Below are 15,356 nucleotides of genomic sequence, written 5' to 3'. Positions count from 1 at the left end.
GTCAGCTCTTTATTAACAATGAGAGCAACACATTTTCTCCGTGTATGAAAGGTCATTCCACAGCACCCATCTGTCAAGTCAGCTGTGCTTTTCCGGTGTGTGGAAGGACAGTTGCCTGTTCTGTTTAGGTAAGAGAAAATCCAGCTGCCTCCACACTGCAGGATCCCTAGAATTGTTTCAAATAACTTCTGAAGGGAAGTAGAGATTGCTTATTGGGGAATCATGGAATGGGACCCAGCTGAGACTGCTGCCCTGAAGTCCATCCTACGGCTAGGTCACTGGGCTGAGACTGCTGCCCTGAAGTCCATCCTACGGCTAGGTCACTGGGCTGGGATCACAAATCCCATTTTGAGGTTTGTTGACTTGAAAGAGCACAGGATTCTGTCTCCTGTGAACCTAGTTCCTCTACTCCGTCCGTCCTTCTAACTGGAACCAGAGGAAGTCAGGAAGGAAACTGGCTCTGCCCTCTCTTCTTCTTCCTCCCAGATCTGAAGCTCAGGGCCGCCTGCTTTTATTGCCCACACAGCACTTGATTTCAGGAAGACCCTAATGTGGAAGTCCCCAAGGATGAGGTGACAATGCCAGGGCTGAGATAGTAAAGGGCAAGTGTTTCTGCTCCCAGCTGCTGTCACAGAACACTGTCCCTGTACCTTCCTCCTATTTCCCCCATTGTACAGATGGGTTAATTCCTGGTAACTCACAATCAATTGGGCTGCAACCTAAGGAAATGGCCTTCAGATCATTTATCTTTGTTCGCACAAAGACAAGACATTGCACAGATACACACGTCATCCATCAGATCCTGCAAAGCTGGTAAGACTTGTCAACAGTCTAAGGTAGAGGTTTTCAACCTGTGGCTCATAACCACTTTGGGGGCTGAACAACCTTTTCACAGGGGTCCTCTGAGACTATCAGAAAAGGTATTCATATAACAATTCATAACAGTAGCAAAATTATAGTTATGAAGTAGCATTGAAAATAATTTTATGGTTGGGGGATCATCACAACATGAGGAACTATGTTAAAGGGTTGCAGCATTAGGAATGCTGAGAACCACTGGTCTAAGGTGAAGTGAAGTCCACTGAGAAGTGTCTAGGAGGACTGTATAGTCAGTCAGGCTAAATTCTGCTGAGTAACAAATAATCGCTAATCTCAGTGGCTTCTAATGGCAATGTTATCTATTTTTCTCGAGGTACTTCTAAGTTGCATCTCTGTTCCATTTTTGCCTTAGCTCCAAGACCCAGACTGGACATTTTCACCTGCAGCAGTGTGGAGCTCCTAGTGGAGCAGATACAGAAAGCACGGGTTTCCTGAGAACGTCAAATAAACTGTCTGGGTCATTCCTGCTTTTCACTACACACAACAAGACACCTGGCCATCCCAGAGTTCAACATTTCCATAGAAGGGGATGCTGCACGCCATAGGCCATTTTGAATTGGACAGACAACTGCCCCACTTTCCTTGAACACCATCAGAGCCCTCCGCAGCCCACCGTGCATCTCCTCCATCCTGGCAGAGGAATCCCTAGGTCTGGTACTTCTCTTCATTCCTAGTTAACTCAAGGAGAGTGGGGTGTTAGTAGGGTCTATGGGACTCTCCAAGGCTCAGATTAAGCCCCGAGGCCATGTCCAGCAGGTGGTATTGAGTCTCGGGGTGTTTAGGTGTAGTAGCAGGGTAGGTGGCTGGGTTCCTGCAGCTCTTCACTTACCTGTATCTCTTTCAGAGAGAACACTTGAGCTCTAGACAGAGTACCAGATGCTGCTGGAACACAGGCCCACGGACACAAGAAAGAGGAGTCCAGTTTGAGTGATATGTTTAACATAGTCTTATATTTGGAAAAGCAGCTTAAAAAACACTTGAAAATACAAGATAAGGTAATGGTTACTCATATAAGTTTTAACCTTATATTGCTTGGCCATTTTTACATATAAATTATTGCTTCCTACTTTGATAAATACACAGCACATATACACAGAGGCAGAAAGCAAACACTGTCAATGGCAGTCTGGTAATTCAACAAATGTTTCATATTTACCAGCTCTTAGAATGGTGGAAAACTACGAGGTGTAGTCCCTGAGAAGTTAGGTAGATGCCCGGACCGTGGGCTTTCTATCGTCTACTGGTTATCATGAGCTGACAATGTTGCAGCAGTCCTAAGCAAGAGTCCTTGCTCTGATCATTGATTTCATCCTGGCATTTAACAACAGTGTAATATGAATACAATAAATAGGCTATGCAAATAAATATCACTCTGCTAAAAATGCTTAGTATATACAGCTTTGCTTTATACAGTAGTACAATTCATCTGACTTTTTGGCAATTTTTCAAAATGTGTTTTTTCTAGAACAAAACTGGCCCACTTAGTAAGGAGCAGGCTGAAATTTCAAGGACACGTCTCTGAAGTGGGAAGGAAATCCCATGCTGGACAGCTGCAGTGACCCTGGTCGTCTAAACACTGGTGATTCTGCCCAGATCTGAGAAGCTTGGGTGGGTTGTGCTGTTCAGATCAGGGTTTGCAGTGCATGTGCCGTCTGTGGCAAACCCACAGGGCTGGGACTTCGCAGCCTCAAGGGACAGCTCCAGGACCAGAAGTCTATATAAGCAGTCACCTGCCCACACCGCTTATGGCTCACTCAGGCGAGTGTGCACCTATGAAGTAGGAGGCATGAGACTTTATCCTTGTGCCTCTAAGGTCAAGGCATGTGCCACACTGCTTGCTTGTAGATATCGGAGTAGGAAAAGGAATGTATTCTCAATGCAATTAAGGATACTAGAAAAGAGAGGATGTGGGTTATACTATGTGCTACTATAACCGTTTGGCAATTATACAGACTCAAAGTGAATTTCAAATCCGTAGGCTAGGGAGCATCTGCAAATGTGTTTGTATTTGGAAAGTTGGTGACTTTCCCTAGATGAACTTGTTTTCTGCCTCCTGTGCTAACTAGCAAGTGCGGTTGCTTTGCAGGAATGGACTCCAGAGATCCACAGGATCCCTAGAGGGTTGTGCTCTGAGGAAGAAGCCCAGCATCACTCACTGGGGAAGATCCCAGTTACACAGGATTTGGAGAAGGACCGGAGAGCTATGTAATCTAAAGGAAAACTGGAAGAGACCGTAGACATCCCCTAGTCCACATCCAGGGAGATCAATACTGATTCTGGGGAGGCCCAGGGGGAAGCTCTAGAGAAGGAACCAGGTCACCCCACACATGGAATGCTGCTGATTTCTGGGCACACCAACCACAGTGCTCAGTTGCTGTAGGAAGGGCTTCCTGTGGAACATACAGGGTCTGACAATTTTTGAATATTCTTTCACTTTAGATTTAAAATTCTGCAAACCTTCTGAGGTCCCTGAATCTGCCGCCTGAGAAATTCCTGGACATGGGAGTTAAGGTTGAAGATTTAGAAATTTTAGATATTCAGAAGACTGGATGGCAAAACAAATCCCACCTGACTTTTGCTTTGGAGGGAATAGCAGCCTCACCTATGCATCTCCTGCAGGATTCTCTGAGTGTGCTCAGCATGCTGCAGGCATGGCTTCCACAGCCGAGCTGACCCGAGGCCTGGACATACAGTGTTCTATTACAACAGATCTTCACATCCAGTGAGTCCTGAGGTTCTGCTTAAAGCAGCATAGAGCTGATGTCATATATTAGGTTAGAACAGAGACAAGACCAAACAGCCTGGTGTGATCTCACTAGCCGAATCCTGGCTGCTAGCTTGGCGGAAGACAGGTGTCTGTGCTGTTCTCAGAGACTGCCAGGGCTTTATGGGTGCTTGTGCTTGCTTAGACATCAAGAGAGCCTGCTTCCCTGCCTCTGTGGCTCTGGTCTCGTCCACTGGTTCTCAGCTCTGTAAAACATTTTCTCAGTGAACCATTCCTAGTTGGAGTGTGTCTAAAACACCCTGTAAGTTTCTAGGACTAACATTCTACATGCTGGTTTAGATGCAATCCCTTTGAAATCTCTACCCAGGATTTTTCCATATAGTCCCTTTTACCAGTGCTTCAGGCCCACTGTGGTCCCAAGACCAGAAAAGCAATCAGAAGACAAGGGGCACAGCGTAGTCTCAGTCATGAGAATGGGTAAGGGACTGTAGTGAGCAGGTCTGTGCGGACACTGAGCAGGCAGCCCCTTGGGGGTGTGAGGAGTGTACCCACACTCATGACTGGAAACGTGGACCTGCTGCACCAGACAGGGGCTTGCATCCAGCGAAGTGAACAGCTAGCAAGAGGCAGCCTTGTTTTAACCACGTGCTCTTCCTTCCTTGAGGATTCAGGGAAATTCTCTAACCAGTCCTTGAGAATTCTCAGAGGTCTTATTTGGTATATGAGGCCTGATTTCTTAAAAACAGGAATGAAAAGGAAATGGGTGAACTGCAGAAAGGCTCTGGCTATTCTTGGGAAACGGACTCCGAGGCTTCCGACTCTCCAATTAGGTCAGATTTTAGGCATTTCTGGGTACTTTTCAATTCCTGAAAGACTGGTAATGCCAACTGTTAAGCTATCTATATGCAGCTTCACTTCCCTCCCTCACAGGCTGACATGCTGCATCCTGTGGGCGGGGATCCTGGTGGAGTGATGCCACACACCAAGGCTACATCAGGCACAGGACTGCAGAAACTGGCGACCCTGCGATCTCAGTAAGCGGACACTGAGCAACCATGATCTTGGCCCCATGTTTTCCTGAAAATCATGTTGAGCTCAACAACAACAAAAATAGACGTACAGTAAGTTTCCAGAAACTGAACAATGCCAAGTACCTTACTGAATGAGAAACTCGGTCTACCTCGCTTACAGGAGTGCATCAGTAGTACGGAAACTAGTTTCATCTGTGCCTATGTTGGTAAATGATTGTGGATGCAAAGAAGGGTGTGCCAGGCATTTCTTATTTGCACAGCAGGACACGCCTCCTAGGGTGATGTCCAGTCTCTAGCTGTGGGAGCCTCTCCTCCTGGGCATCTGGAGATGCTCTCACTGTCTTCAGATGCTCCCAGTCTCTTAATGGCCCCTAGGCAGTAAGGTGATGCGGGCAGAATGGCAGTCCTCCCTGCTACACACAATCTTACTGAAAAAAAAACCAACCTGGCTGCTATATATCAAGACATGTTTTCTCTTAATGCTGCCATGCCATTAAGCTGAGACTTGGGCTGGATTGAAATCACCATCATAAGAAAGACCCTGTTCCAAGGATGCTCTGACTCCTTCCATCTTCTTGCTGAGGTGGGGAGAGGGGCACTCTCCGCATCTGGTAGCTGGCATCGCTTTCCGAATGGCTTTCCTGCACTTGTCTCATGGTAGCTGCTAGAACTCAGCAAGCTCTTTTCTCACAGGAAGCAGCATGCTGAACGGAGACCTTCCCTTTGCGTTAAGTGCTGTAGTCACAGGAAGGATGGACGCGGCTCAGGCCCGGGGCTCCAGCCTGTGAGAGAGCTCGAACAGGGCCTGCTGGCTGTCGATGACATACAGGTGGTTGACATAGGACTTCAGCTCGTGCTGCTCCTTTGGAGACATGTCACCTCCTAGTTTTTTAGAGGGAAAACAAACAATCAATGGAGTAGGAGCAGTGGTAATACTAATGCAGTAAAGCCTCGCGAAGGGTTAGGTTAGTTCATCCCAGAGATGAACCACTTCAGATCATATCAGGCAGGCTGACTGGCCAGGCATCCACAGTATATAACTAATAGACTAAAGTCATGCTGTCACCCCTTTACAGATGAGGAGACTTAGCGGTCAGCAAGTACATGGCCTAACCACAGGATGAGAACCAGGTCCAGTGGTTCCTAAGCACCCCTCCTCTGTGGTTTCTTATCTCAGCTTAGAACTGTTTGGAATCAGCATCTGAACGCAATAGCTTACTAAGTTATTTATTTCTCTCTACTTCTTTCTATTTTAGATTCTAAAATCTCTTTGTTGTCCTTATTTTTTGGAGGGGGAAAAAAAAAAGAAAGAAGAGATAGCACAGAACAGAACCTCAGGAATGGGTATAGGAATGAGCTAAAGTCTACCCAGGAGGATAAGGCAATCTGAAGAGGTAAAAGAATCAGAAGGCCACGAGAGAGACTTTGGTGAGCTATGGCTATGGGCATGCGTGCCAGGGACAGCTCTGATAAGGATCCTGATGGAGGTGCATGGACCACAGAGAAAAAACAAACAGAAAAGAACCCACGTTAGAGAAGAGGACTGGCTGGGAGGGCATCGAGAGGCTCAGAGGAAGTGTGCCCGTAAAGGAGCATTTACTGCAGCTGTGAAAACAGCTGCTCCCTCTTCTATGCAGAATGTGTTTAGTAAGGAAATAATTTAGGAGCCGTCCACCACAGGCGCTTTCTAACTCTTGGACGTCCTGGCCTCAGCGAATAAACACTGGAAGTTCAGCACTGGAACCCGTAAGCTGTTATTCTAGAATGCCTTCAGGAAGACATGGGGAAATTGTTTGGTAAATGCTTTCTGGCTGTACAGGTAAGTTTGTAAACAGCAAGCATTCAAAAGATATCACGATGAACATTCCCAACAATCACACTGATCCCTGCACGGTGCTCCACAGTGCATAGCTGTTTGGAGTGGCGCTTTCTTACTTTATCCCACATGTTAACACTGTTAATGAGGCTCCTTAAAAGAAACTGTTAAAGGGGGTAAGATAATTTAGTCTCAGACTAATTTACGGGACACACACCTGACAGCTAAATTTCTCCTTTACTTTGCGCTATGCAGAGTCCTGGAGGAAACCTGTGGAAGGGTCAGGCCTCTTACCCGTACTGGGAACACACAAAACCTTCTAGTCCTTGATGGATCAGACTGGCAGTTTCAGAATTAGCTAAATATTTGCTGATCACTTTGGAAGCAAAGACCAATGGGAAAAATCTGCATGCACACTCACGAGTGAAGCCACAGGCGTCTGCAGGGCCCTTTGCGGCAACAGTGCCGCCTTCGGTTCTTACTGCACTGTGCTTGCAGACTTAGTGAGAACTAATGCAGTGCATATACCAAGCGGTATTAACTGAATATTTAGAAAATTAGGCCCTGTATTTTGTAATTATCGTTCTCCACTTCATAACACATATAGGAAGCTCAGTTCCTAGTTGGATTTGCTGGGGTATACTATTGACAGCCATGAGCAGTACACTATAGAAAAAGCATTTAAAGCATGCATAGCAATTAGGAGTACTTTCTTTGGTGGGGAGGGGCTCTGGTTCTCTAAATATGCAGTATTTGTGAAATAAATTGCAATAAAGATATATTACTTAAGGTCTACTTCCACCATCTTTGATTTATAACCATTGAAGTGTTTTTTATTTCATGTATATGTATGCGTGCCTCAGTGTGTGTATGTATGTGCACCAGAGTGTGCAGGAGCCTTCACATCCGTTAAGTGTTGAATCCCCTGGAGCTGGAGTTACAGATGGTTGTGTTACCATGTGGGTGCTGGGAACCGAACCATGGTCCTCTGCAAGCACAGCAAGTGTTCTTAACTTCCAGAGGTCTGTCTGCAGTTCTCCTCACACCCCTTCTCTTTCCAGAGTTTCTCTCACTCTGTGGACCAGGCTGACGTCAAACTCACAGAGATTTGCCTGCCTCTGCCTCCTGAGTGCTGGGATTAAAGGGGTGTGCCACCATACCTTGCTATCTCTCTCTTTTTAAAAATTACTATTTCTGTACTTAGACTCAGCAGAGAGCAAAGCTGGGCAGGGAAGCCAGGACTGCATGGGTTAGTTCTCTAAGCCTTGGCTCTGGGCTCTGCACCTACAGGGCTAAGGATGCCTGTTCCCTAGGGTGAGTAGGATTCTGCCATCCAGGTAAAAGCTCCTGCTACTTAGCAAAAGCAGTTTCCCCTCTTCCTGCAAAATGCTGACACCATTTAAATAAAAGGTAGATTATCCAGAATTGGGAAAATATCACTGCATATGTAGTCTCAGAGGGGAGTCTACAAAAGTGCTCAGAAAAGAAAGACTTTTTCAGCTGAGAAGAAGTTTGGATTGAAAAGAATAAAAACAGTGGAAGGCTACTTCAGGCACTGTAATAAACCACACAGCTATTCCAGAAATGTCCTCAAGCAAGGAAGCTGGAGGCAGGGCTGTGCTGCTAAACTCATCAGTAAATCTGGGGGACGGGTGGGTGAACGGTCTGTCTAAAGTCAATTCGGACAGTGCAGACATGCAGGGAGGGAACACAGTGAAAATCTAGAATATAAAGACATCATGTACTTATGCATACACTTCGTAATCTGTTTAAATTTAGGGTCCTAAGTGTTTCTCAAATGGTGACAGCATCACTGAGAAGTCAGTATGCATTGTACCCCGACTTCAGGTACTCACCAAACTGGTTACTTCTGCAGTGTCTCAGGGTCCGGACCGTGTCTGCAATCATGTGCTGAAAGACAGAAGAGGGAGCACAGCAAAGGGTCACCTACTGAAACAGCAGTGTCTGCAGGGGCAGGCAGTAACCTTCTCCTGGGGGGGGGGTATAAAGCGGAGTTCATCTTGGAGCTGGCATGATTTTAATTGAGTATATTAAGCTTGGATTATTCAAGAATATTGAGTTTTTGCCACAGCCAAAGCAGTGGCTCCCAAAGAATGGAGGTATTCTGGACCTTAGGAGAACATGCTATCTCTACTGCCCCCAATTTCCTGCCCACGTTTGCTTGAAGGTGAGTGGTTGTCTTGTCTTCATGAAGCCTTTCTGAAACCTCCCTTCTGAGGAGAACAGCATACGCTCACTGATTTTCTGTTCCTGTCACCGCTGGGACCTTTACCTTCCTCCTAAGCAGGCAGCACCAGAAGACTGCACACTCAGGACAGAGGCTCACGTGCGTGCCTCTGCCCCACGCAAACCCAGGGACTCCTGAGTGCTCAGCTGGCAGCTCCACTAACTGATCCACATCTATGGGCTCACATTCATGTCCTGGACGGACGCACAAAGTTTTCTGGATTCAAGGGCTGAAATAATGATAGGAAGTGACATACTCACAAAAGAAAAGTGATAACATCGCCATTTTACAAAGGTCATTCTGTTTCTAACTTATAGTTCCTTCCTGTCTTTAGTATTCTACTTTAATTTCTTTCCTTTAGTTTCTCACTGATCTCTAGACTAAACTTATCTGAACTATACAGCTTTGGGGGAGGAGACCAAGCTTAGGCCTTGTGCATACTAGATAAGTACTGTACTACTGAGCTACCACAGCCCGGAGTGTCTCACTGCTTGCCCAGGCTGGCCTAGAACTCCCAACCTTCCCGCCTCAGCCTCCTGAGTAGCCGGGGTTACAGACCTACACCACCAGACCTGGACAGGATCCCTTCACCTCGCACTGTGTCCCTCCAATAGTCTTTAGCTCACTCCACTATTTCCACTTTTTCATAATGGTGAGAAACAGAGTTTTTGTGGAAGAGCTAACCTCTGCTATGGATAGTTCCTTCTAGAGAGTATTATAACACAGTTGTCATAGTAAGGCCTATTCTCTGGAGAATGACAGTTCCTTTTACAGAGTATTATAACACAGTTTTCATAGTAGGGCCTGTTCTCTGGAGAATGACAGAACTCCTTACTTTGTTTCAAACCAAAATCCAAATATTTCATTACTCCAGGACCAATACCGTTTGTTATCTGGTCCTCCAAGCACCGTCTTCACAACCTGCCTGCCCTAGTCAGACACAGGAGCATCCACAGACGACAAACAGTGGATCAGCGATCAAAGAATAATGCTAACGCTGAACCCTTCTCACTTAAAATCCAACAGAACGGCAGAAATGCTACTTGAATCCGACAATCTGATTGAGTTTTCCTGGCTGTAGTTGGCTCATTCGATGTGTCTCCATGGTGGGTAATTCAGTGGGGCAGCCAGGTGGCATGTGAAGAGGAAATGGGACCTGACTCACGTCTGTGTGAATGCTTTGTTACATTTCCTTCCCCAAATTCGACCCCAGTTCCCAGGACAGAGTTTCCGTTGTTTGAGCCTGTGGCATCACACCGATGGCTATCCTGTGCCATTTGTTCAGCTCCCGAAAGGCTGTCGCTGACGTCAGGCTCAAGGCTGTGAGTCCTGATTCCCACCTCTGGGCTTTCTGACAGGATGGGGGGTGGACACAGTCAAGGATCATGCTCATAATACTGGGGACAAAAAGAAAAGGGTAGAACCCTCCGCTCCTCTGACACTTCATAGTTTGAGGTAGAAGCATTCAGAGCTGCTGAGGCAGCAAGGAACTTAGTACAGGAACAACAGGAGTCTTAGCGTGCTTCCCGAGCACTTCCGGGTCTGCGTGTGGTCTGACTGAATGTGCTGGCCTGTGTCGGCCAGACAGGGAGCACACTCGGACTTATCTGCTGACTGGCCGACGTTGACATCCACCATGAGAAACTGGCTGCTCATCCTAATTTACTTAGGTCCCATTGGTTCATTACTGTGAAAGATGATCCTGTCTTAGCTTCAGTAAATCTTGTCCTCTGCTAAGAGACATTCTCTAAGAATATTGTCTACATGAAGATGATCCAGCTCCTGAGTGGAACGCTGGCCTAAGTCAAATTGATTTTTGGCTAGGTGGTGGTAGCACATGCCTTTAATCTCAGCACTAGGGAGGTAAAGGTAAGCTGATCTTTGTGAGTTCGAGGCCAGCCTGGTCTACAAAGTGAGAAACCCCGTCTTAAAAAAATGGAAAGAAAAAACCTGATTTTTGTCTTTCTGAAAAAAATTCTAATCTCATCTGTCTTCCCCATATAGGAGGACACAAGGCATGCGGAACTGGGGGAGCCACTTGCTCTTCAGGTGGTCTGAGGGCCGGACCATCATTGCTGTAGTCTCCTCTCTTTAGAAATGACATACAAGGGCCCGGGACAGCGGCTCAGTGGGCAGGAACATTTGCAGTGCAAGCATGAGGGCTTGAATTCAACTCTCCAGAATCCACACAAGGAGCTTGTCATGGCCATCCATGTGCCTGTAAGCTAGCACCATGGGAAACCAGGAGAAGAGACAGGAGGATAGCTCGGACTTGCTGGTCACCAGCATAGCTCTAGGTTCAGTGAAAGACTCTCTCATGGTTAGGGAGTGTTAGAGCAGGACAGACAGACAGACAGACAGACAGACACACACACACACACACACACACACACACACACACGCAAGGAATGATGTGCCAGTGTACATCTGATGGCCAAGGGTCTGCCGTGTTTGCTCACTTGGTTTGAGGTAGCATCTTGCACTATCGCCTAGACTGGCCTGGAACTCACTATGAACCTCAGGCGGATCTTGAGCCAGTGACAACCCTTGACCTCACTTCCTGAGTGCTGGGACTATAGACTCATGCTCAGCTTCTATGTTATTTTCTTAGTCCCCTATCTTCACACATGCCCTACAACGCTCCTCCAGTGATTTGAAACAGACACATTCGACAGGAGACAAAGTAAATTCTGACCAACAGCTTCCTATTCCTGTGATTATTTATAAATACCAAACACTGAGAAGAAGTTGCTTAGGCTGAGGATTCTAGTGATTGAGACTTTGGTTGCTAATGGGCACGCTGGGGTCCTCAGGGAACCACAGAACAGTACGAAACAAGATGAAAATCCCAACACATTCCATTGCTGGTCATGTTGGCTTCATTATAGCTTGTGAAATACCTAAGCTCCAATTCTACAATATGCAGGGCAAAAAGAGAGACAGACTTGAAAACAAAACATGTCTCCATCTCAGCTCTCAAAAATAGCTAGCCATGAAGCCATCATCTTCAGAGTTCTAAGGGCTATTACAGAGCGAGGGTGGAGGATGTCTCTCTTTGCAGACACTGGTAGTCTGGGTTTGGGGTGGTGGGGAGGAGCTGACTTCACCCTTGACATCCTGGGAACCATGAGGACTAGGGCAGAGCAGTAAGAAGGCAAGGTCAGAACCAGACATCATTCGGAGACTCCAGTCTGAATGCTCTTCAAACAGTGCAGGATATGGTTGGGGCCTCAACCTCAAGTGACCGTCTCTGAAGCCTGACTCCAGTCTCATGGGCAGCTGGGATGGTTCCAAAAGAGCTCGTGCAAATTCATTGTCAGCACTGAGAAGTTCAGTCAAAGGTCAGCATCTCTAGAGAGGAGTGCTGGGGTCACCTTTGACCAAGATGGACTATTTCATCTATGACACTAAAGGTCATCTGTCAGAAAAGTGCCTTCCTCTGGTCACTGGGCTGTCTGTGTGGGACACTGCTATGGGGCACCCACTCAGGCCCACTGAGGATAACCCTGCAATTGTCCTGGCAGCATGGTTAGGGAGAAGCCTCCCAGGAATGCACACAAGAGGCCTGGCCAGGTCCCTGCAGCCGTCAGCAGGGAGGTCCTGCAGCAGAGGCTAACAAGGAGGAGGCTGATGTAGGTGGGTCTTTCTATGTGTTACTTTCATTGGTTAATTAATAAAGAAAACTGCTTGGCCTGATAGGTCAGAACATAGGTAGGCAGAGTAGACCGAACAGAAGGCTGGGAAGAAAGCAATGAGGCAGATGCCATGAGTCAACCACCAGGTCAGACATGCTGAATCTTTCCTGGTAAGCCACCACCTCGTGGTGCTATATGGATTATTAGGAATGGGTTAATCAAGATACGAGAGTTAGTCAAGAAGAGACTAGATATAATGGGCCAGGCAGTGTTTAAAATAATACAATTTGTGTGTTGTTATTTCCGGGGCTAAGCTAGCTGCATGGGAGCTGGGCGAGATGAAAAGCAGACCTGCTCCCCTCATCAGTACAGGAGGCCTTTCCCCTCACCTGTTGAACCCACAAATCTCAGGCGCATATCTAAACTCGGGGTTCTAGAAGACAGACACATCTACCTGGGAGGACTTTCTTGCTCACTGTCTCAAGATAGCTCACACTGGGGCAATTGCCCTCTCCATGGGACCTGCTCCTGACAGTAGCCTCTCATGTGGGACCTGCTCCTGACAGCAGCCTCTCATGTGGGGACTGCTCCTGACAGACAGCACCCTCTCATGCCTTTGTGCCTGGTTCCATAGGTTTACCACTGGTGCTAAGCTAATGACACACTAATTCCAAGAATAAAAGGCAGATTCTCAGTCTTGCCAGCCTAGTGGTGACACTGTCACATATGCAGCAGAGACCCGGGGGTGCTCAGGAAAGACAAGCATGCATTTTCCTTACAGAGAGAAAAAAGGAGAAATCGTGAAGTTTACATACCAGCTTTTCAAAGTTGACGAGATTATCCAAGAATGTTTTATTTCCTTCATGAATAAATGTTACATCTGAAAGGTAAAAAAAACAGCTAGATCAAATATACTATTAGGAGGAGATCAAGAAACAACCAATTGTTTAGAAACAATGCACTGTATGATTTTTGTCTTCAGTGTTTTGGAATTGTGCCACATATGTGACAAGGTGGCTTGAAACTAAGCCTGTATAACACCTGAAATGGAAGTTTAGGGCAGCGCAGCCTCCCTAGAAACAGTTCGCATTCCCAGTGCAGAACGGATTCTCACGTGGGCTGTCAGCTAATGTTTGATTGGTCCACTATGTCTCCAGGTAAAAAGACTGAGCAGAAAATAAATGAATATTCATAAGCAACAGGGATTTGATACATATTTGTATAAAAATTCCTCTTAGCCAGTGTAAATGGGACCTGCTTTAGTTAAAACAGTTTAGATTCAGATTCCCAAGTTTACATTAAAAACAAAGAAATGAAAAAGTTTGGTGTTCAAAGCCCATGTATCAGAAATGATTTGACTGGTAGAGACAGCATCGTCGATGAAGAGAAAACAAGAAAGGTAGTGGAATGGATTGCTTTTGGAGAAGAGAAAGATAAATTTGTTTGAGACTATAAGACCTGAAGTGAGAGAGGAGCTGGGGTGCAGTTGGGGTGCAGTTCAGTGGCTGGGCCTGTGTCTAGTGTAAGGGCTTGGGTCTTACCCATTTCCCCAAAGAAGTGGTTGAGGATGTTAAAAGAAAACCTGTTTTTGTTGGAAAGAGTGACTCCTCAGGAGATAAAGATATGAAGCCGGGAGATGGTGGCACACACTTTTAATCCTAGCACTCAGGAGCCAGAGACAGGCGAATCACTGTGAGTTCAAAGCCAGCCTGGCCTAAAGAACGAGTTCCAGGACAGGATCCAAAGCTACACAGAAAAACCCTGTCTCAGAAACTAACAAACAAAAAAATACAACAACAACAACAAACAAGAGAGATAAAGATTTGGGAATGAGACCTATTAAGCTAGCATCTCAGGCTCTGAGAATTTTTGCCATACAAAAACGGACAAGACTGTATGATGGAACCTTAGCGTCCCCACAGACAAGGATTGCAGTTATTCAACTTAAAGGACATGAAAATACCCCTGCTGTCATCAACAACCGACCAAAACCATCAAAAATGGAAACAGGTTCAGTCAAAGCTGTTGAGACAGGTGCTGCCAAAACTTGACTACAACACTGCGAGCTTGTGCTCCCAAGGCCACCAGCAGGCCACACACACCTGTCCTCAAGGTGACCCTTGCATACATTACAGCTTGCTGTGGGAACATGAGCTTTCTATCCTTTGTAGGTTTAATTGAACAATATCTTGCTACTTTTTGTGGTTTCACTGCTACAACACAAGATTGCAAAAGAACAGTTTGCCACGTCAGCTTTTACATTTTATACACAGCAAATATCACTCTGTACTCACTTGGCTGCCATGAAACACAGCCTAGCAGCTCGGCCTCACACAGAACTTCAAACCACAGGCTCCGCTTAGCTGCTGGTGCCCCCTGGCCCCACCCCATGCTGGAAAGGATGGTGATGTCCAGTGACAATATTATCAGGCACAGCTTTGGGTGTTTTACACCACTTACTTCTCACAAGGCTTTCTAAGGTGGTTGTAGGAAGCATGCAGAGAAACGAGGGCTCAGGAGACAGCCACAGCTAAATCATGCTCATGCTATGCGGCAGATCTAGGAATCAGTGGGAGGGAGGGTCCTTCAGACATGGGCAACAGGCTATGAAAGGGTTTAGGTCTCCCACTTCCAACTCGAATTCACCTGCTGAGCTTCTGCCATACCAGCTGCTGTTCCCCACATCCTTTCCTGAATGTCTTCCTACTTGGCTTCCTTCTTCCCCTTAGGGTCTCAGGACTTGTGGAAGGCAGCAGGGGGATAGTGCACTCAGGAGTGTGTGCGAGAGTGTATGTATATGAGAGTACGTGTACGTGAGTGTGTGTATGTATATGAGTGTGTGCGTGAGTGTGAGTGTGCGAGAGTGTATGTATATGAGTGTGTGATTGTGTGTGCGAGAGTGTGTGTATATGAGTGTGTGCGTGAGTGTGTGAGTGTATGTATATGAGTGTGTGCGTGAGTGTGAGTGTATGTATATGAGTGTGCGTGAGTGTGAGTGTATGTATATGAGTGTGTGCGTGAG

General features: G+C 46.5%; 1 protein-coding gene across 1 annotated transcript in view; it reads right to left on the bottom strand.

Annotated features, from left to right (window-relative positions):
- Positions 1 to 1,814: 1,814 nt before the first annotated feature.
- Rapgef5 (Rap guanine nucleotide exchange factor 5) overlaps positions 1,815 to 15,356 on the bottom strand; it is a 239,505-nt gene continuing 225,963 nt past the window's right edge. The window contains exons 24-26 of the mRNA XM_005343679.1: positions 13,150 to 13,214; positions 8,308 to 8,362; positions 1,815 to 5,517 (exon numbers count right to left, since the gene is read on the bottom strand). Of these exons, the coding sequence (XP_005343736.1) occupies positions 5,399 to 5,517; positions 8,308 to 8,362; positions 13,150 to 13,214 (239 nt within the window). The 3' untranslated portion in view covers positions 1,815 to 5,398. The remainder of the gene's footprint in view (positions 5,518 to 8,307; positions 8,363 to 13,149; positions 13,215 to 15,356) is intronic.

The sequence above is a fragment of the Microtus ochrogaster genome, chromosome 1, assembly GCF_000317375.1.
Source record: "Microtus ochrogaster isolate Prairie Vole_2 chromosome 1, MicOch1.0, whole genome shotgun sequence".
In the NCBI taxonomy this organism is placed as follows: domain Eukaryota; kingdom Metazoa; phylum Chordata; class Mammalia; order Rodentia; family Cricetidae; genus Microtus; species Microtus ochrogaster.
The sequence above is the reverse complement of the archived record's forward strand: the minus strand, read 5'-3'. Positions and strand labels throughout refer to the sequence as shown.